The following is a 22,910-nucleotide window of genomic DNA, read 5'->3' on the forward strand; positions in this document are numbered from 1 at the left end:
GAGATTTTCATGTCACGTGACCACATGACGTCACATCAGCTCGCTCCTTCGTGAAGTTTGCTGTCCTCGCTTCAACAGAGAGGACCGACTGTTGTTCAAGAAAACTCTTTTAAACAAGGTAGGAATTATAAATTGTGTTGTTTTTAGGGGCACGTGTTTTCCGTGTACATTTATGGTTAGTGGCAGGATGGACAACTCTTTTACACTGTCTCTTGTATTTTGCGCGGTTGTTAGCTAACACTAGCTAAATCAGGTTATCTGCTTTAATGTCTCATGTAGAGAGAAACCTTTCTTTACCAACGTTTCACAAGTGCTAAGTCAATACTGGAGCTAATGTTAATGCTAATGTTGTTAGCTAAAGTCATTTTCTTCGGACATTGTCCGGAGTTCACATGAGAAAAGTGCTCGAGAGAGGCATGGCTGTGTTATACCGGGAGACCGGGAGAAGGGTAGAGGGCCGGCGGGTCTGGACATGTTTCTACCAGGGCGGGGCTGGGCTCCTCCGCCGCTCTCACACACAGAGACACACAGAGACACAGAGACACACAGAGACACACAGACACACAGAGACACACAGAGACACACAGAGACACAGAGACACACAGAGACACAGAGAGACACAGAGACACACAGAGACACACAGAGACACAGAGACACACAGAGACACAGAGACACACAGAGACACACAGAGACACAGAGACACACAGAGACACAGAGACACACAGAGACACACAGACACACAGAGACACACAGAGACACAGAGACACACAGAGACACAGAGAGACACAGAGACACACAGAGACACACAGAGACACAGAGACACACAGAGACACAGAGACACACAGAGACACACAGAGACACAGAGACACACAGAGACACAGAGACACACAGAGACACAGAGACACACAGAGACACACAGAGAGCTGCAGCAGCAGCAGAGCCAGGTGAGGAGGACTAGGTGAAACTCCGCGGACACTTTAACGTTACTGAATTGACGACCATAATGAACGTTACTGTAAGTGTCATAAACCTTTGGAGTAAAAACGAAAGCAATTTATTAAAACTTGTGTTTAACAAACAAAACGTAATTTGACGGAGGTGACGCACGTTCATCGGCCGTCTCTCATCCACAGCCGGTCTGTTTACAGCCTCAGCTCTCTCTCTCTGGTTACTGCATGGAACCTCGTTTATTTTAAAAGTTAGGTATCCCATGAAAAGGCCAGAAAAACCATGCAGCTCCTCCAGACCCCCACCTCCCTCTATCAGGGTACCCTCCAGACCCCCACCTCCCTCTATCAGGGTACCCTCCAGACTCCCACCTCCCTCTATCAGGGTACCCTCCAGACTCCCACCTCCCTCTATCAGGGTACCCTCCAGACCCCCACCTCCCTCTATCAGGGTACCCTCCAGACTCCCACCTCCCTCCATCAGGGTACCCTCCAGACTCCCACCTCCCTCTATCAGGGTACCCTCCAAGCAGTGAATCCGCTCAGATAAGCAACACAGGGAGGGATTGATAGTACGACAGGTGATTGCCAATTTTCTGTGCCCTACACATTTTTTAATCCAGAGTTACCGTTTTGCTAAGAGGAATATGTTAGTTTATATGGTGACTTTGCTCTTTTTGCTCTTGAAACAACATGTTGTAATATAAATATTGTGAACTCATATGAATATTACTTTTACTCTTTTTAAGCATAATCAAAAATGATGAGAATGGATTGAGTACTAGACGGTGAGTATCGATTAAAGAGGAAGAATTCATATCACATTCTCTCATTTGTCAATGTTAATGCAGTATACTGTAATACCACTAGTATGTCTAAGGCCTAATTATTAAATTAGAGTCTGTTGTGACAACTATGGACAATGTTAACTATCCCAACAAAAAACTAAATGTGAAATCTCACCTTTTGCTTTGTGTTTACAGGTTTGCTGTTGTTTCATGAAAAGGTCACAGTTTAGCCACATTGCTGAATTTGGTAAGTCCCAAAATGAACAACAGTGAACATCATTTTCATGTATGTTTAAATAGGAATGACAAACCCAAAATAGAAATACAGCACTTTAGAGAATAAGTTACCGCAGATGTATAGGCCAACTTACTAATGTAGTATATAAATGCAATTTCAATAATTTCAGTTGAATTAGTAATGCAGTGGAAATTACATGACAGTATGAACATTTATTGGCAGGTTCACTTCATATCAGTATTTTTACATGTTTAATTTATTATTATATTTTAAGAATTATAAACACAAATCAAAAACAACTTCTTTTCACCAGAATTGTGAATCAATGAATTTGTGAATATGAATCAGATGTAAGTTAATGGCCGATTTTTCACTCCAACTAACACTACTGTTTTTATTCTTGCTTTTACTAGATCCTTTTGGATGGGCTGCCATGGCCGTGAAAAGGCCAGCCAAGTTGCGAGTTATTCGTGCAGTGATAAAGGACAAAATGGACAAGACTTTTTCACTACGAAGACAGGACGTTGTGGGAAAGGAATCAGGAGTGGAAGAGATGAAAGAGAGATGGCCTGCATTGTTCACAATGGATGAGGTAAGTAACTTCAGTGGTGGCCTGTAAAATAAATAATATTATCCCCTATCATAAGAAACCTGCTAAGAAATGGAGCCGAACCAATTTAAAATGCATGTTTTGGCCCTTGATATCAAAAATAAAATCTCATGCACCACACAGCTGTAATGTAACATGTAATGCAAGAACATTTGCATGTGCTATTTTGTTTTTTAAAGGTCAATGCTGAATTCATGAGGATCACAACTGTTCCACTTCAACTGCGATTCCTGGCTTCCTTGGACAAGCACCACAGCAAGCTGACTGACATCATCAGAAACAAGGGAGGAGTTGTCAGGGAGAAGACCCGGAACATACTGAAAGTTCTTGATCAAGTATGTACTGGTACATACAATACATAAACATTTGCCTTATATCACATAAATAGTAACATTGTAAATAGACGCAATAGTGCTCATCTTGTCAACACATTTGATTGTGGAGTTAGATTACACGTTGGAAGATGTACTACGTTTGTCTTCTCAGTTTGACAGGCCTTTTAACTGGTTTGCTCAAAGCATTTGTAAATCACAATTACTGTAACTCCCATTTTTGCATTGTGCAGTGTTTGAATCTTCAGGTTGCATCTTCAAGTTGAAAAATTGGACAGTATAGTTTTGCATTATGTGCGTGTGTTTGTGCTCTCACCTAGAGCCTCGAGGTGAATCAAAAAAGAGAGTGTCTGCTGAAGTGCCTTATTCTGTACCTTGGGGAAGACGTGGACAAACTTATCAAGGAGTATCTGGTAAGTAGTTTTGTATGAATCACTTAAGCTATACACAAGATAAAACATTGAATATTCAAACTTTACATGCATGTACTGTACATTTGACTGTGTATAATTATTGTGGAGTTCTCTGCCCCCCCAGTGGTCATTAATTATCACAATTTTTTTTAAATTGAATATGTCTAACACAATGACTTAAGTCTCTGTGCTGGTTTATATTTTATATTTTGTAAAACACTATATAGTGTGGCTATATTTGGCTGGAACCTATTAAGATATTTTAATTGCAGTGTGAAATATTTGTCACTTCAGAGCAGCAGCAGAAGTGCAGATGGAGTAGCGAAAAGCCTGGACATAAAATGGATATTATATCCAAATATTGGATTGTGGAAAGTGTCTGAAGATTCTGAAATTAATGAAAATATGAAGACACAAGGCAGTTGTATCTTTTAACATTATAGTGAATCTTATAGTAGTATGTATGCTACTGTATTGTACTATTTAAGATGTTATAACTTTTTGGATATAGCTTTTATTAATACGTGTACCAATGCTTTACTTGCGATAAAGTCAAATGTTTGCTATGAGGAAAATATTTGGAGGAGCTGCCATTAATCTGCTGGACTTTGCAAGTCATTAACATTTTCGCATCACTAGAACCCCAATTTAAGTTTTTTATTGAGATTTGATTGAGAGAATTGTTTGTATAGATATTTTCTTGTATTGGTACATCAGTCAGTGGTTTCATCAGAATCGTTTTCTCATAAATGTCTTGTTTTTTATCAGGTTGTGCAGAAGGATGAAGCTGAAACCGAGCTTGAGAGGTGTACAATGGCAGTGTTTGTCATCAGGGAGGAGGAGGATCCTCTCCAGCCACCACATGACATTGGGATTGTTCTTGAAGGTGTGGAAGTCCTTAATGAGTTGCCATCGGTCGCACATGCATGTGCCATGTTATTTGGCTTCATCTATGCTCTAAACTTGAGCTATCCAGGTGAGCTCAAATACACTTTTGATGCACTACAGAAAATATTCATGGACATAGAGCCAAAGAAAATGACACGCAAAGTGTGCAGTGAGTGTCAAGCTCTAAATACTGGATCAATCAAGAAAGACATTTGGATACAGCATGTTTTTTGTTCTGTTTTATAGCTTGTATTCAAATACATTCCAAGATGATGGAAGAGTTTCATTGTTAATTGTAAATAAGAGAGAGAAACAGACTTTAATTCAAAACTGGCTCCAGAGGATGCATTGCCAGCAAAAAAAAAGTGGAAAGGCCAACGACATACCTAACAGAGACTGTCACTTTTAAGTGATGTGAAGAAGCGAAACAACTGTGCAGTGATAAAGGACAAAATGGACAAGACTTTTTCACTGCAAAGACAGGACATTATGGGAAAGGAATCAGGAGTGGAGGAGTTGAAAGATAGATGGCCTTAATTTCAGATTTTCCCTGTTAACAGAATTATTTCTGTGGTATAAATATTGTGGCACTGTCATTAACACTGAAATGTGAATAATGCTAAATTCACAATGACCAGCAATTCAGTACTAGTAATGGTAATGTTCTTAAACTGACTTATGCACAAAAGAGCAAGCTTTGTTCATAGATTGCACCCCCAGCAATTGAACTGCACTTTTCCTTGGTTGTTTTTTTGGGTCTCTTGATCTCACATTTGTAATGGTTCAAAATAATGTGACATTCATACATTCTGGTCATTTTATCAAAGGATAGTCAAGTTTTAACACTGTTAGAATCTATTTTTACATTTCTTAATGGCTATTACATTACATATCTCAGGTTCTAAAGGAGAGATGTACAAACCCATTTCACATGTTAAGATATCTGTGGTTAAGGTTACAGAAAGGTTGCATAAGGTTTAAAAAACATTGAAAAGATCATGATTTATTTGATTTTATAGTTACTATGTATTTTTCCTCAAGTGTTGAGTATACTTGCTAGCTTTATTGGCCGCACAATTCATTGTGGGTTTCCTTTTTTGGGTTTTTTTTTTTCTTTTTTTTAGTACATAACAGAAAAGGTGATGCATATTTTAAAAAGACATCACAATAAACATTTAGGTATTTGAAGAGAATATTCCTGTCTTTATTAATAGTAAACTAAACTAAACATTGTCTGTAACAAAATGTTTTTTTAATTTGATCTTATGTGAAACTTCTACTAGCTTTTGTTTATGTGAAAATGTAAGTTGTAAAAAAGCAAAAAATGCTATTATATTGACACAGATAAAGTATCATTTTGGCTTGCAACTAAAGAAAATATATTGATTAAGGTAAATTAAAATTTTAGTTTGTTTGTACTGAATCAGAAATTTGACTTGAGAAAACTTAATAAAACTAGATGTAACAAATTAGAGCATTTTAATTAGTTTATTCCAAAGTAAAACTCTACTTGGATGTAATAGTAAATATTAGTTTTATCCAAAATGAAAAATTAAGTTGTAACAAAGTAAAAAAAAATAGTTTATGGTCTTCATAGTAAATAATCTTTTTACTTTGTGTGAATGTAAGTTTTTGACTTTGGCCAAACAAATATTTTGATTTATATTAAATCATAATTACGGTTTCAACCAAATCATAAATACAATTTGAGAAAAACTAATAAAATTAGATGTAACAAATTAACTTAATTTTTTTAAGTCAATCCAAAGTACCATTTTTTTCAGTGTATGATCAATTTGACCCAGACAGACGTGATCACTGTAAGCGGTTTGTGGGTAGCCGACTGAACCAGAGTTGGTGATTGTTGGAAAGACTAACAAAGACGGTTTTGATGAGTTTTATTTTGTTTCTGTCGACTTTGACTGAAGTGTGTTTTACGATGCTCCGCCGCTAGAACAGTTGATTCGCCCAGTTGAAACTACAGCAGCGGAGGGCCACACACACAAACATACACCTAACGTAGGCCTATAGCTACATGTTGCAAAATGACTTTTACTCTACCAGGAAACATTCATCACTTGACATGACTGTCTGTCTGAGTCATTCCATTCAACCATAAAATATGCAGGTTGTGCAACGAACTGGCAACCATTAAATTCAAGTGAAAGCAATGGAACGGAGGAGGGAAACTGTGACATCTAGTGGCTGAATGTTATCAATGTTTTCAATAGCACCTTTAACATTATTAAAAGGAAAAACAGCAAATCTTCAACTCTGTGAAGCTGGAACCATGAAATGTTTTTACATGAAATATGACTTAAACCATCAAAATAATGAATCCATTCATTTTCTGTTGCTCTACTAATTAAATAATCATTGTTTGATCTTGTATAAAGTGTTGGGTAGTATAATCTAGAACAAAAAAATAACATTTTATAAAATTTTTGTATGTTTTGTCATAGTCAAGTCAGCACACTGACACACTGACAGATGTTGTTGCCTGTTGGGTTTGAGTTTGCCATGTTATGATTTGAGCATATATTTGTTATGCTAAATGCAGTACCTGTGAGGGTTTCTGGACAATATTTGTCATTGTTTTGTGTTGTTAATTGATATCCAAAAATAAATATATCCATACATTTGCATAAAGCAGCATATTTGCCCACTCCCATGTTGATAAGAGTATGAAATTATTGAAAAATCTCCCTTTAAGATACATTTTGAACAGATAAAAAAATGTATGATTAATTTGTGATTAATTGCAATTAAATATTTTAATTGATTGACAGCCCTGATTAATATCTCGATGTCCACTGGATTAAAATGGAGGCTCTGCCTCTTATTTACCTGTTGCCATGGTGAATCGTAGTATCAGAGCTCCATTGATGATGGCTTTTTATGTTCAGGTTCAACCTACTCAGAGTTGATTGAACTGACTCTGATCAGCTGTTCTGAAAGCGAAAACTCAAGAGTTTCCCTCCTCAGGATTAGTCAACTCAGAGTTCAGGCTCAGAGTTTGTTAAACCTGCTTTCTGAAACGAGGCCGTGTTCTCCACACAGACACAACAACAAGTTTAAAATCACACAGTATCAATAAAACAAGAAAAGGTAAAACAAGCCAGTTTGTTCTCTGCTTTCTGTCCTGCAGCGTATTGTGAGTGCACAGAGTCTGAGCGAGGACGATATAGAATGAGAGGATCGAGAGGAAACACCCGCCACCTTCCCCCTCCTCTTCCTCATGTGGACCCCTCCTTCCATGACGACCTGCTAACGCCTCGGCCTCCATCACTCCGGCCGACGTCCATCACTTCCCATCAAAGCGTCCTAAAGAGAATTAGTTTTTTATTCCTGGTTTATCCATGACAGTAGTGTTTGTTTTTTTTTACTTAAATTACCCGTTTTGGGGTATAAAGAGTATCTGGATCATAACGGCCAGAGAATTACAAGAGCCCGTCCCCGCTCCACCATCATTAGGTATGTTCTCATTAACTGGACTGGGTGTTAACATGAATCCGTTCCTTCCCTCAGGGTGGTGTAGCACGCATCCTGACAGCATCATGTACCAGGTTTACACTGTCTGACAACCATCTTCATGGTTATTATGATATCAGTGGTAGAAAGTGACACAAACAGGAATCTTCTCTCTGCTCGGATGCTTCACAAAGTATTTATTGTTTTATGTTATCAGTCGTCTTTCTGTTCAGTCTCAACTAAACACTTTTTAAAAAGTGATTTTTGTTCATTTTAAAGAGGACGATCCTCTTTAGGAAAAACAAAATAAAAAATGTGAACAAACTATGAAGTTGTCTTGTGAGTTTATTTGATTAGGTCAACATTATGAGCTTTCGTGCTTGTCGCTGTGCACGGGTCAACGCTCGCAATCTAGTGACCAAACATTATTAAAATAAGCATCCTACAACAGTTTGTGTGACTTTGTGCCCAGCAGCTCTTCATTTCTGTACCTGTAATTTTAGAGACCAAAGAGACGTCCCAGAAACTACAGTAAAGATCTTCTCCTCCACAGAGATTCATCCACAGCAGGTCAAGCCTAAACTTCCTGTTTCACTTCTGCGTCACTTTTTCTTTATCATTTCTTCAAAGAAATAACTGCGTTATGACTCAAATTGTTTTCGTCGCTGATCAGTCCTGCTTTGCCTGAAATCCCACAATGCTTTGCGATACACTCGTGTCCCAAAGAAAACAGCATTAATGGAAAAATTCAACATTTAAGGAAATATGTTTATTCGCTTTCTTGCTGAGTGTTAGACAAGAAGATCAATAACACTCACGTCTGTATGTTAAATATGAAGCTACAGTCAGGATGTGGTTAGCGTAGCTTAGCATAAAGACTGGAAGCAGGGGGAAACTGCTAGCCTGGCTCTGTCTAAAGTTTAAAAACACACCTGCCAACACCTCTAAAGCTCACTTATTAACATATTGTGTGTAGATTGTTTAATGTGTATACAAACAGAAATGTAAAAACTACACTTTGTGGTTTTAGTTGTATGTTAGAAGTGAAAGGACGAAGAGTCTGAACTCACCACAGTTCTGATCTGATCCATTTGTCTCTGGAAGTGATTCTGTGTTACGGAGATGAATCTCAGTGATAGAGCTCCAACACATCACTACTGTCTGTGTCTCCGTTTTAATTTAATTTATGATGTGCATTCAGAAACTACACAGATTTACAAGTTTTGCTATAAAATTAATTTTGCATTCAGCAAAGAACTACCATTGTACAACGAATTCTGACAAAATTAAAGAACGCATTTATTTTCACACAATAACGGGAACACCAGACAATATAATCTGATACAACAGATAAAAAGTTATAAATGGTGTTTTTTTATTATTATTTATTTAGTCTGGGATTCTATTTATTTATTTATTCTATTTTGGCTTCAGTTTCTTCTTCTGTCCTTTACTTTTTTACTCTTTGTTTGGATCCACCATCTCTCCTCAGTCAGTTTTATTCTTCTGCTTCTCCTTCTTCACCGACCTCTTCACCTGCCCTCCAGTTTGGTGGCGTTCAGTTCCAACGCCAGCTGCACTGAGTCGGCGCTCTGCGATAGGAAGACAAACAGGTACAATACCACAAACTCTCACATAAAACCTGGTATATAAATAACAGACATGTGAAGCACTAACACATGCCAGGTGGAAAATATTCTGAAGACATTATTTACATTCATCATTATGCTCTCCATCACTGTAGGATAAAAAAAACGTGGGTTACAGGAAACACAATGTGTTTCTCATGAATTAAAATTTATGTGTAAACCAGGCTTTTCTGTTTAGTGTTTGGTGCTCAAGTCACTGCTTACTCAGGCTTTGTGTTCAACAACTAGTTTATTTACAGATTTTATTTAACAATCACATATTTACAGATTTCTTTGACTCAATAGCCATCTTACCAGTATTCACAAAACAAATATAAAGTGACCAGTAATTAATTATACCACATTTCACACAAAATAAAAAATTCTATAAGTAATTATTCTCTTAATTAACTTTCACCATTAACTTTTTATGCCCACTATAATTAAATGACATACTGTATTCTGTAGACACTATAGGGATGTAATAGGCCTTACTTACCTTAACTTTGTTTTGGTAGCATTTCATTTTACAGGTCTGCAAATTTCATGGTAATTAGGTAATAATTAGCAAGTAACCTATTTGAAATTTCTTTGGATTTACTGCCAAATTACCCCAATATTTACATAAAAATGTATCGAAAATTACTTTATTATAAACATTTATATTTAATAATTATAAGCTAAAATAGTATATAATGGTTAAAATAGGGCCCTAAGGCTTGAGAAGCGGTTGTGTGCTACTCTTCACTGGAGGTGGAAAACCAAAACCAATAGAAGACACTTCTGATCAGGCACAAATCTCACCATCATGTGACTTATTGTCTACACAAATGTAACCTGGTAGCTCATGTCATGATTCAGGGAGTTTTTAAAGAAATTTTAAATAAATTATTTGCTAATTATTATATATTTATCAGCAAACATGGAAATAAAGCGAATCAATTAACTTTGTACTCTTTTCCTGGAAATGTATTAAATAAATTACCGGCTATTCGGATATAGCGGAATATAATCATTAAATAATGTTTATAACAAAGTAATTTTTGATAAATTTTGAGGTAAATATTGGGGTAATTTGGCAGTAATTTCAAAGAAATTTCAATTAGGTTACTTGCTAATTATCACCAAATTACCATTTATTTTACAGACTTATAAAATGTTGTGTTGCTCTTTTTGAAAAAAAAAAGATTTTTGGGGCACTTTCACCTTTATTTGAGGACAGTGTAAAAATGGGGGCGGAGAGGTACCAAGGCCGGAATCAAACCCGGGACATGGCTGTTATACAGTATTGTATACGCTGTAACCACTCAGCTACCAAGGTTTAACAGGGTTTTAAATAGATATTCTCCACATAACGAGGGTCATGATGCAGGGTTGAAGACATGAATGCATCAAATCAATGTGTTGGCTATGTAGAAAATAAGACGTAAACTCTAACGTGTTGCCATTAATGTGTACATGTTCCCTTGAAAGAAAAGAAAATCAATACATTAAATAAGATAAGTTATTAATTTACTCCAACAGGGGAGATGATCAGAGGGGCAGAGTTTTTACGACCTTTAATAGAACCAGGACTGAAGTATGGTAAGAGTTTCTCAGTGAAGCAGCAGCCAGTAAAGGAGTAGATAAGAGCTGCAGCATCTACGTCATGAAAGGAGACCAGACCCTCCTCATAATCCACAAACACCCCCACCTTCTGAGGCCGAGACTTCAGAGAGAGACTGACTGAAGGTCTAGCAGCAGCTTTGTACTCATTTCCATTTCTCAAACATATAGTCCAGTAACCGTCCTCAGGGCTCAGTGTGATGTTTCCCTTCCTGTTGATCGACTCTCTGGCCACTCCTAAATTCCATTCAGTCTTTCCTTTAAGTTGAACCTCAAAGTAAAATCTGCCTGAAGAGAAACTCTGCTTTCCTAAAACAAAAACACAATCAGAAAATCTCTCTGGGTTGTTTGGGAGATTCTTCATTACCTTACCAGGACTGACTTGTTTCCCATCATCAGACAGGATGAGATGGGGATGAGCTGTATCAGGATCAAGTGTCACATCTACTGCATACTGCTGGACCCTCTTCTGCTCAGCTTCAAGCAGCTTCTTCATCTCTTTACTGAGTGTCTCCTCCAGCTGAGCCACAGCTCTCACCACAGTCCCCTTATATGATGGACGGACGCTGACCTCTGTCCAGTCCTTGGTGGGTGGAGCAGCTTTCAGGGACTGGACACTCTGGAGAAGATGGAGTTGGTCTTCAGAGCGTGAGAGCTGCTCCACTTCAGTACTTCTCTTCGTCAGCTCAGAGATTTCCTGTTCCAGCTCTTTGATGAAAGCTTCGGCCTGTTTTTCTGTTGTTTTCTGCTTCTCTTTGATCGTGTCGATGAGATTGGCCTGGCCTCTCTCAACAGACTCCTTCAGAGCAGTGAAGACCTGAACACCTTCTGCTATCTCTCTGTCTGCATCTTCCTCACTGAGGTCAACTGAGTGTTTGATCTCCTGAATCTTCAGTCGTCTCTTCTGGATCATCTGCTGGATTTCAGCCTCTGTCTTCCCCAGCTCGGCCTTCTTTCCTTCATATTCTTCTTTCAGAGGAACAACATCATGCATCTTGTGGTCTAAAACGAGGCAGAGCATGCAGATACATGTCTGGTCGGTCTTACAGAACAGCTCCAGAGGTTTATCGTGCTTCGTACACATCCTTCCTTCCAGGTTCTCCACAGGGTCGATCAGCTGATGTCTTTTCAGGCCTGACATTGTCAGATGAGGCTCTAGGTGAGTCTCACAGTAGGAGGCCAGACACACCAGGCAGGACTTCAGGGCCTTCAGTTTGGTTCCAGTGCAGACATCACAGGGAACTTCTCCTGGTATAGACACTTGTTGCTCTGAGCTGCTGCTGCTGGTTTTCTGTTGAGCTGACTGTCTGACCTGAACAACCATCTCAGAGAACAAAGTGTTGACGTGCAGCTCAGGTCTTGTGTTGAAAACCTTTTTACACATAGGACACAGGTACTGGTCACTAGTATTCCAGTGTTCATTGATGCAGTTCTTGCAGAAGTTGTGTCCACATGGTATACTGACTGGATCAGTGAACACATCCAGACAGATGGAGCACAGAAACTGATCTTCAGATCGCAGATAGTTTGCAGCAGCCATATCTACACACATAGTGAAAGAAAAGAAACAAACAAATGTGATTACTGTTCTTTTAAGTATAACATATGATATTAGGTAAAGCAATTATGAATTATATATCCTGTGTTTTGACTTTCAATGAGCCGCGAGCAACCAAAACCATTTAAGCCATGTTAACAAGCTCAAGCTTGCTACTCTGGCAAAATGGCACCTAATATATCCATAACATGTTGTGTAGACCAATTTTTATTGAAGAATAACACTGCTAACAAAGCTCTGCTTACTTAATGACAGACACATTGTATTTCCTCTATAGCTGCTTCACATTAAAAGCCTCCTGCTGGTTCTCTGGTGGAAAGCTTTTAACATGAAACGGCTAGAGGAAATAGAGGAAGCAGTATGTAGGAAGCGATCAGTAAACAGTAATAATAGCAGGAAAGTAGGAGTGAATCTAAACTCCAAACCACCAAGACTCAGTTAAAAGTTACTGAAGTCTTAGAACTGACACAGACAGACTGTTTAAATCTGTTAAAGTGGGCTACTGTTTAGTGGACCTGAAGACAAACAGGCATAGTTCAGTATGAAATGAAAAGAGTGGAACTTCCTGCCTGACTAAAGCTGAAGTTTTGTTTTAATCCTGGTTGTTGAAAGTGTAAATATTATCAGCTGTACTCACCAGTGTTTGGCAGAGACTCTGCTGTGTTGTTGAGAAACACCTGATGAACTCAGTTTGAATTTTCTTTTAGAGATAAACAGAGACTTGCGTGGCTGCCACGCTGACAATCTTCACTCTCGTTTCTGGAGTGTGACGTTGAAGCTCTGGTCTTTGTAGTGTTGCTCCGCCTCTCACTGCAGCTCTGTTGGTTTTGTTTCCTCCCTCTGATTTACACGGTTATTGGGAAATACCAGGTTCTCTCTGGTTAATATGGAGCAAAAGTGGTGATATACCCAACAGGTAGGAGGAGTAAGGCATGTTAAAAGGTGTTTCTTATCTGTATTATGTTTAACCTTTAACTTGCCTCAGATTTACTTTAACCAGAAGAGTTTAGTTTATTTGACACAAGAGAGACGTCACACATATCTGTAACATGTCAATAACACAATAAGACTTATTTCCATCATGGTCATTGATATAAAGGCAACATACTGCCATCAAATCAAACAACAAATACAATCTGTATCATCAACAAGAAAATCAGAACATCAGGAAATAAAAATGTATATACATACAATTTAACTATAGGCCTTTTCAGACATGGAATATGTAACATTGTGAGTTAAAAATATCATGATAATAAAGAAGAAGAGTGTTTTTTCTCATTGCATCACTCATGGATTTTGAAGCTGGAATTAAAACAATCACAGTCATTATGACATATTGAGTGTAGATTGATGAGGGGAAAAAGTGAATGTAAATAATCATCTGCTTATATGATCAACTTGACCCAGACAGACGTGATCACTGTAAGCGGTTTGTGGGTAGCCGACTGAACCAGAGTTGGTGATTGTTGGAAAGACTAACAAAGACGGTTTTGATGAGTTTTATTTTGTTTGTGTCGACGTTGACTGAAGTGTGTTTTACGATGCTCCGCCGTTAGAACAGTTGATTCGCCCAGTTGAAACTACAGCAGCGGAGGGCCACACACACAAACATACACCTAACGTAGGCCTATAGCTACATGTTGCAAAATGACTTCTACTCTACCAGGAAACATTCATCACTTGACATGACTGTCTGTCTGGGTCATTCCATTCAACCATAAAATATGCAGGTTGTGCAACGAACTGGCAACCATTAAATTCAAGTGAAAGCAATGGAACGGAGAAGGGAAACTGTGACATCTAGTGGCTGAATGTTATCAATGTTTTCAATAGCACCTTTAACATTATTAAAAGGAAAAACAGTAAATCTTCAACTCTGTGAAGCTGGAACCATGAAATGTTTTTACATGAAATATGACTTAAACCATCAAAATGATGAATCCATTAATTTTCTGTTGCTCTACTAATTAACTAATCGTTCAGTTTGTACTTGTATAAAGTGTTGGGTAGTATAATCTAGAACAAAACATATTATTTTATAAACTTTTTGTATGTTTTGTCATAGTCAAGTCAGCACACTGACACACTGACAGCTGTTGTTGCCTGTTGGGTTTGAGTTTGCCATGTTATGATTTGAGCATATATTTGTTATGCTAAATGCAGTACCTGTGAGGGTTTCTGGACAATATCTGTCATTGTTTTGTGTTGTTAATTGATATCCAATAATAAATATATCCATACATTTGCATAAAGCAGCATATTTGCCCACTCCCATGTTGAGTATTAAATTATTGAAAAATCTCCCTTTAAGGTACATTTTGAACAGAAAAAAAAATGTATGATTAATTTGTGATTAATTGCGATTAAATATTTTAATCGATTGACAGCCCTGATTAATATCTCTACATCCACTGGATTAAAATGGAGGCTCTGCCTCTTATTGACCTGTTGCCATGGTGAATCGTAGTATCAGAGCTTCATTGATGATGGCTTTTTATGTTCAGGTTCAACCTACTCAGAGTTGATTAAACTGACTCTGATCAGCTGTTCTGAAAGCGAAAACTCAGAGTTTCCCTCCTCAGGATTAGTCAACTCAGAGTTCAGGTTTACGCTTAGACAAGAGCCCGTCCCCGCTCCACCATCATTATGTATGTTCTCATTAACTGGACTGGGTGTTAACATGAATCCGTTCCTTCCCTCAGGGTGGTGTAGCACGCATCCTGACAGCATCATGTACCAGGTTTACACTGTCTGACAACCATCTTCATGGTTATTATGATATCAGTCGTAGAAAGTGACACAAACAGGAATCTTCTCTCTGCTCGGATGCTTCACAAAGTATTTATTGTTTTATGTTATCAGTCGTCTTTCTGTTCAGTCTCAACTAAACACTTTTTAAAAAGTGATTTTTGTTCATTTTAAAGAGGACGATCCTCTTTAGGAAAAACAAAATAAAAAATGTGAACAAACTATGAAGTTGTCTTGTGAGTTTATTTGATTAGGTCAACATCCTGAGCTTTCGTGCTTGTCGCTGTGCACGGGTCAACGCTCGCAATCTAGTGACTAAACATTATTAAAATAAGCATCCTACAACAGTTTGTGTGACTTTGTGCCCAGCAGCTCTTCATTTCTGTACCTGTAATTTTAGAGACCAAAGAGATGTAACCCACCTGATGAATAAGTATACACTGGACTAGTATAACCTAGATTGGTAGAGAGGAATAATGAACAGGAATCGGACACCACAATGAGTAAGCAGAACACAGAATTAAGTTTAAAGGAAAATGATTGTATTGACACAGAATAAATTCACAATTACTGCCGGCATTCAGTTTTGTTCAGTTTGAAATGTATATTGAACTGGGTGCACCCTAAAAAAATAAAAGTAATCCCCCAAATAAAATGTTCAGATCCAATTGTCTTTTGAGGTCCTTCCTCACAGTCCTACCACACTGACAGCAAGGCAGATGAAAGTTGAAATTGCTCCTCAATCCAGGTGCTCAGCACGGGTAGCTCGCCATCCCCCTCGTCAGGGAGAGATTCCAATCCAAATCCGGAGTTCAAGGGTATCCAGAAAACCTAGCCTGTGTAAAATAACACGACTTATATAGCAATATATACAAATCTATCCAAGCTCTTAACTGTACAGTTTAATTTGATCAATATCAACATATAATACAACTTTTCAATGCTTAACCCATGAATGTAGGATAACTGTTGCATCACAATATTAACTTGCATCATAATATTAACATATGAAATATGTCAACCTCACTATTATTATAAACCACTCAATAGTAAAGTGTAAACAACACTATTAAATGACTATTTAATAATTGTGAACCCATTTGAGTTGTAGATTATTATGCAAACAACCTACAGTTTAAACATTAAATACTCACTATATGTGAATATTGTGAGTAAGGCAATGTGAATACTTTCCCTGTCACAACACTGACACCTTGCGTTGATGCACACAAGCAGCACAGGGATGAACAGAATCAAGCTAATCTCATAACCCATGAAATTCAGCTAAATAATCCCTCTCTGTCCACACAATGTAAATAACACACACATATTACACATACATATTTCTTTCTGCCTCTATCACCAAAGAAATACAAAATATAATTTTAGAATACAACTCAGTGGCAAAATATTTCGCTATGCCAGCTCAGAGAGCATTTGATTAGTGTTGCCATGTCGCTGTGCTCTTCATTTCTGTACCTGTAATTTTAGAGACCAAAGAGACGTCCCAGAAACTACAGTAAAGATCTTCTCCTCCACAGAGATTCATCCACAGCAGGTCAAGACTAAACTTCCTGTTTCACTACTGCGTCACTTTTTCTTTATCATTTCTTCAAAGAAATAACTGCGTTTCGACTCAAATTGTTTTCGTCGCTGGTCAGTCCTACTTTGCCTGGAATCCCACAATGCTTTGCGATACACTCGTGTCCCAAAGAAAACAGCATTAATGGAACAGTTCAACATTTTAGGAAATATGTTTTATTCGCTTTCTTGCTGAGTGTTAGACGAGAAGATCAATAACACTCACGTCTGTATGTTAAATATGAAGCTACAGCCAGGATGTGGTTAGCCTAGCTTAGCATAAACACTGGAAGCAGGGGGAAACTGCTAGCCTGGCTCTGTCTAAAGTTTAAAAACACACCTGCCAACACCTCTAAAGCTCACTTATTAACATATTGTGTGTAGATTGTTTAATGTGTATACAAACAGAAATGTAAAAACTACACTTTGTGGTTTTAGTTGTATGTTAGAGGTGAAAGGACGAAGAGTCTGAACTCACCACAGTTCTGATCTGATCCATTTGTCTCTGGAAGTGATTCTTCGTATGTTTTACGGAGATGAATCTCAGTAAAAGAGCTCCAACACATCACTACTGTCTGTGTCTCTGTTTTAATTTGATTTATGATGTGCATTCAGAAACTATACAGATTTACAAGTTTTGCTGTAAAATTAGATTTGCATTCAGCAAAGATCTACCATTGTACAACGAATTCTGACAAAATTAAAGAGCGTATTTATTTTAACACAATAACGGGAACACCGGACAATATAATCTGATACAACAGGTAAAAAGTTATATGTTTGGATCCACCATCTCTCCTCAGTCAGTTTTATTCTTCTGCTTCTCCTTCTTCACCGACCTCTTCACCCGCCCTCCAGTTTGGTGGCGTCCAGTTCCAACGCCAGCTGCACTGAGTCGGCGCTCTGCGACAGGAAGACAAACAGGTACAATACCACAAACTCTCACACATAAAACCTGGTATATAAATAACAGCCATGTGAAGCACTAACACATGCCAGGTGGAAAATATTCTGAAGACATTATTTACATTCATCATTATGCTCTCCATCACTGTAGGATAAAAAACGTGGATTACAGGAAACACAATGTATTTCTCAAGAAATAAAACTTATGTGTAAACCAGGCTTTTCTGTTTAGTGTTTGGTGCTCAAGTCACTGCTTACTCAGGCTTTGTGTTCAACAACTAGTTTATTTACAGTTTTTATTTAACAATCACATATTTACAGATTTCTTTGACTCAATAGCCATCTTACCAGTATTCACAAAACAAATAAAAAGTGACCAGTAATTAATTATACCACATTTCACACAAAATAGAAAATTCTATTAGTATCTATTCTCTTAATTAACTTTCACCATTAACTTTTTATGCCCACTATAATTAAATGATATCCTGTATTCTGTAGACATTATAGGGATGTAATAGGCCTTACTTACCTTAAATTTCTTTTGGTAGCACTTCATTTTACAAGTCTGCCAATTTCATGGTAATTAGGTGATAATTAGCAAATAACCTATTTGAAATTTCTTTGTAATTACTGCCAAGTTACCCCAGTATTTAAATAAAAATGTATAGAAAATTACTTTATTATAAACATTTATTTAATAAACATTTATATTTAATAATTATGCGCTACAATAGGATATAATCATGTTAAAATGGGGGAGCGGAGAGGTACCAAGGCCGGAATCAAACCCGGGACATGGAGGTTATACGGTATTGTATACACTGTAACCACTCGGCTATCAAGGTTTAACAGGGTTTTAAATAGATATTCTCCACATAAAGTGGGTCATGATGCAGGGTTGAAGACATGAATGCATCAAATCAATGTGTTGGCTATGTAGAAAATAAGATGTAAACTCTAACGTGTTGCCATTAATGTGTACATGTTCCCTTGAATGAAAAAAAAATCAGTACATCAAATAAGATTAGTTATTAATTTACTCCAACAGGAGAGATGATCAGAGGGGCAGAGTTTTTACCACCATTATTAACATAAGGACTGAAGTATGGTAAGAGTTTCTCAGTGAAGCAGCAGCCAGTAAAGGAGTAGATAAGAGCTGCAGCATCTACGTCATAAAAAGATACCAGACCCTCCTCATAATCCACAAACACCCCCACCTTCTGAGGCCGAGACATTAGAGAGAGAAGGACTCGAGGGACATCAAGAGCTTTGTACTCATTTCCATTTCTCAAACATATAGTCCAGTAACCGTCCTCAGGGCTCAGTGAGATGACTCCCTTCCTGTTGATCGACTCTCTGGCCACTCCTAAGTCCCAGTCAGTCTTTCCTTTAACTTGAACCTCAAAGTAAAATCTGCCTGAAGAGAAACTCTGCTTTCCTAAAACACATACACAATCAGAAAATCTCTCTGGGTTGTCTGGGAGATTCTTCCACACATCACTATCATTCACTTGTTTCCCATCATCAGACAGGATGAGATTAGGATGAGCTGTATCAGGATCAAGTGTCACATCCACTGCATACTGCTGGACCCTCTTCAGCTCATCTTCAAGCAGCTTCTTCATCTCTTTATTGAGTGTCTCCTCCAGCTGAGCCACAGCTCTCCTCACAGTCCCCTCATATGATGGACGGACGCTGACCTCTGTCCAGTCTTTGGTGGGTTTATCAGCTTTCAGGGACTGGACACTCTGGAGAAGATGGAGATGGTCTTCAGAGCGTGAGAGCTGCTCCACTTCAGTCTTTCTCTTCGTCAGCTCAGAGATTTCCTGTTCCAGCTCTTTGATGAAAGCTTCGGCCTGTTTTTCTGTTGTTTTCTGCTTCTCTTTGATCGTGTTGATGAGATTGGCCTGGCCTCTCTCAACAGACTCCTTCAGAGCAGTGAAGACCTGAACACCTTCTGCTATCTCTCTGTCTGCATCTTCCTCACTGAGGTCGACTGAGTGTTTGATCTCCTGAATTTTCAGTCGTCTCTTCTGGATCATCTGCTGGATTTCAGCCTCTGTCTTCCCCAGCTCGGCCTTCTTTCCTTCATATTCTTCTTTCAGAGGAACAACATCATGCACCTTGTGGTCTAGAACGAGGCAGAGCATGCAGACACATGTCTGGTCATTCTTACAGAACAGCTCCAGAAGTTTATCGTGCTTCGTACACATCCTGCCTTCCAGGTTCTCCACAGGGTCGATCAGCTGATGTCTTTTCAGGCCTGACATTGTCAGATGAGGCTCCAGGTGAGTCTCACAGTAGGAAGCCAGACACACCAGGCAGGACTTCAGGGCCTTCAGTTTGGTTCCAGTGCAGAAGTCACAGGGAACTTCTCCTGGTTTGGACATTTGTTGCTCTGAGCTGCTGCTGCTGGTTTTCTGTTGAGCTGACTGTCTGACCTGAACAACTATCTCAGAGAGCAAAGTGTTGACGTGCAGCTCAGGTCTTGTGTTGAAAACCTTTTTACACATCGGACACAGGTACCTGTCACTAGTATTCCAGTGTTCATTGATGCAGTTTTTGCAGAAGTTGTGTCCACATGATGTGCAGACTGGATCAGTGAACACATCCAGACAGATGGAGCACAGAAACTGATCTTCAGATCGCAGATAGTTTGCAGCAGCCATGTCTACACACATAGTGAAAGAAAAGACACAAATGTGTTTACTGTTCTTTTAAGTATACCACATGATATTGGGTAAAGTAATTTTGAATTATATATCCTGTGTTTTGACTTACAATGAGCCACGAGCAACCAAAACCATTTAAGCCGTGTTGACAAGCTCAAGCTTGCCCCTAATCTATTCCATAACATGTTGTGTCGACCAATTTGTATTGAAGAATAACACTGCTAACAAAGCTCTGCTTACTTGATGACAAACACATTGTATTTCCTCTATAGCTGCTTCACATTAAAAGCCTCCTGCTGGTTCTCTGGTGGAAAGCTTTTAATATGAAACAGCTAGAGGAAATAGAGGAAGCAGTATGTAGGAAGCGATCAGTAAACATTAATAATAGCAGGAAAGTAGGAGTGAAACTAAACTCCAAACCACCAAGACTCAGTTAAAAGTTACTTAAGTCCTGAGAACTGACACAGAGAGACTGTTTAAATCTGTTAAAGTGGGCTACTGTTTAGAGGACCTGAAGACAAACAGCCATAGTTCAGTATGAAATGAAAAGAGTGGAACTTCCTGCCTGAGCAGAGCTGAAGTTTTGTGTTAATCCTGGTTGTTCAAAGTGTAAATATTATCAGCTGTACTCACCAGTGTTTGGCAGAAACTCTGTTGTGTTGTTGAGAAACACCTGATGAACTCAGTTTGAATCTTCTTTTAGAGAGAAACGGAGACTTGCTAATTTGACAAACTTCACTCTCAGTCCTGGTCTGTGAGGTTGAAGCTCTTGTCTGTGTAGTGTTGCTCTACCTCTAACTGCAGCTAGTATGAGGAAATACCAGGTTTTCTCTGACTAATGTGGAGCAAAGAAGCTATAATTAACAGGTAGGAGGAGTAAGGAATGTTAAAAGATGTGGCTTACCTTCATTATGTGTGTTTAAACTTTTAAAGTTTCTCAGCTTTACTTTAACAGAAGAGACGTCACACACACATATCTGTAACATTTCAATAACACAATAAGACTTATTTCCATTGTCGTCCCTGAAATACCTCCAACAACACCTGAAAGACCTACAACAAATACAACATGTATCAGCAACAAGTAATGTTAGAAAGTGAATTGGACGGAGAGTTTGAACTCATCACAGTTCTGATCTGATCCATTTGGTTCTGTTGGCTTTAAGTGTTTCTTTGTGTGTTTTACAGATGATGAAAAGCTCCAACACATCACTACTGATAAGTTAACCCTCGCGCATCACTAGGGACCTTTTGGGCTATTTAATTTTTAATTATTCTATCATTTTGGCTGTGTTAATGCACTTTGCACAAATTTTGGCAAAGTTGAGTTTTTTTTTCTTATTTTGGAAGTTCAATCTCAGCTCCTGTAATAAGATTATAAAAAACTGTGTAGCTAAAATACAGACACTCAGACCCTTAAGGACAGAAATGTCCCCATTGAAACAAACCACATGCATGTGTATGCACAGGCCTTCAAACTCAATAGAATATAATATACAGTATCTCCTTGGTGCAGTACATTTCTGCGTATGAGTTACAGCATAGGCTATTGAGCTTTGGACAGAGTATGTGTGTGTGTGTGTGTGTGTGTGTGTGTGTGTGTGTGTGTGTGTGTGTGCCTACATGCAAGTGTATGTGATTGCATGACCATATGAGCTGAGAGCAAGTGGCTCTCATGGCTTTGTTGTTCAAAGAGATCTTGTAGGCTATTTTTGCTTTAATTCTAGAGCAAAATAAGGTAATACTAGTAATAAAAAAATAATAATGGGACATTTTGCATGGACCATAAGTTAACAGGTGACATTCTCTCCCCCAACAAAAAGATATCCCCCAGCATTTAATATACAGAAAAGAATCCAATTTTAATTATTTTTCTTTCAAAATAGGGCTGTCAATCAATTAAAAATATTGACGATTAATCGCATGATTTTCCATAGCTAATTGCGATTAATCACAAATTAATCTTAAATTTTTTATCTGTTCAAAATGTACCTTAAAGGGAGATTTGTCAAGTACGGTTTAATATGCTTATCAACATGGGAGTGGGCAAATATGCTTGCTTTATGCAAATGTATGTACAGTTCAGTTTATTATTGGAAATCAATTAACAGAAAACAATGACAAATATTGATCAGAAACCCTCACAGGTACTGCATTTAGCAAAAATAAAAAAAACATGCTCATATCATAACATGGCAAACTGCAGCCCAACAGGCAACAACAGCTGTCAGTGTGTCAGTGTGCTGACTTGACTATGACTTGCCCCAAACTGCATGTGATGATCATAAAGTGGGCATGTCTGTAAAGGGGAGACTTGTGGGTACCCATAGAACCCATTTTCATTCACATTGCTTGAGGTTTTTCCTCGCCAAGTTTGGAGCATTATTTAACGTACTTCCCGACAAACTCTTTAAAACTGAGCTCGCTACAACCTCCAAAAGATTATTTGTGTTAAAGAAATTAGTGGCGTTAAAATTAATTTGCATTAACGCGTCATTACGTTAGCTTTGACAGCCCTA

The 22,910-nt window shown here is 38.2% G+C and overlaps 3 protein-coding genes across 3 annotated transcripts; 1 reads left to right on the top strand and 2 right to left on the bottom strand.

Annotated features, from left to right (window-relative positions):
- Nucleotides 1-1,546: 1,546 nt before the first annotated feature.
- On the top strand, nucleotides 1,547-7,797 carry LOC119484907. The gene is made up of 7 exons (XM_037764087.1): nucleotides 1,547-1,735; nucleotides 1,931-1,982; nucleotides 2,387-2,565; nucleotides 2,763-2,918; nucleotides 3,236-3,328; nucleotides 4,097-4,385; nucleotides 7,745-7,797. Exons 2-7 carry the CDS (start codon nucleotides 1,946-1,948, stop codon nucleotides 7,795-7,797), a joined length of 807 nt encoding a protein of 268 aa, XP_037620015.1. The 5' UTR covers nucleotides 1,547-1,735; nucleotides 1,931-1,945.
- A 2,700-nt stretch (nucleotides 7,798-10,497) lies between these two features.
- On the bottom strand, nucleotides 10,498-13,214 carry LOC119485936 (E3 ubiquitin-protein ligase TRIM39-like). Its single transcript, XM_037765791.1, has 2 exons — nucleotides 13,116-13,214; nucleotides 10,498-12,462 (listed from the first exon to the last, which is right to left on the bottom strand). The coding sequence occupies exon 2, from the start codon at nucleotides 12,458-12,460 to the stop codon at nucleotides 10,823-10,825; it is 1,638 nt and encodes a 545-aa protein (XP_037621719.1). The 5' UTR covers nucleotides 12,461-12,462; nucleotides 13,116-13,214; the 3' UTR covers nucleotides 10,498-10,822.
- A 4,766-nt stretch (nucleotides 13,215-17,980) lies between these two features.
- On the bottom strand, nucleotides 17,981-21,131 carry LOC119485937 (E3 ubiquitin-protein ligase TRIM39-like). Its single transcript, XM_037765792.1, has 2 exons — nucleotides 21,025-21,131; nucleotides 17,981-20,390 (listed from the first exon to the last, which is right to left on the bottom strand). Exon 2 carries the CDS (start codon nucleotides 20,386-20,388, stop codon nucleotides 18,751-18,753), a length of 1,638 nt encoding a protein of 545 aa, XP_037621720.1. The 5' UTR covers nucleotides 20,389-20,390; nucleotides 21,025-21,131; the 3' UTR covers nucleotides 17,981-18,750.
- Nucleotides 21,132-22,910: the final 1,779 nt, after the last annotated feature.

The sequence above is a fragment of the Sebastes umbrosus genome, chromosome 3, assembly GCF_015220745.1.
Source record: "Sebastes umbrosus isolate fSebUmb1 chromosome 3, fSebUmb1.pri, whole genome shotgun sequence".
Lineage (NCBI taxonomy): Eukaryota > Metazoa > Chordata > Actinopteri > Perciformes > Sebastidae > Sebastes > Sebastes umbrosus.

Bases quoted from the DNA above. Each gene is read 5' to 3' on its own strand.
- LOC119484907 (XM_037764087.1), top strand. From the start codon at position 1,946: ATGAAAAGGTCACAGTTTAGCCACATTGCTGAATTTG. The intron at 2,566-2,762 runs GTAAGTAACTTC...TGTTTTTTAAAG, and splicing joins CATTGTTCACAATGGATGAG to GTCAATGCTGAATTCATGAG. The intron at 3,329-4,096 runs GTAAGTAGTTTT...GTTTTTTATCAG, and splicing joins AACTTATCAAGGAGTATCTG to GTTGTGCAGAAGGATGAAGC.
- LOC119485937 (XM_037765792.1), bottom strand. From the start codon at position 20,388: ATGGCTGCTGCAAACTATCTGCGATCTGAAGATCAGTTTCTGTGCTCC.
- LOC119485936 (XM_037765791.1), bottom strand. From the start codon at position 12,460: ATGGCTGCTGCAAACTATCTGCGATCTGAAGATCAGTTTCTGTGCTCC.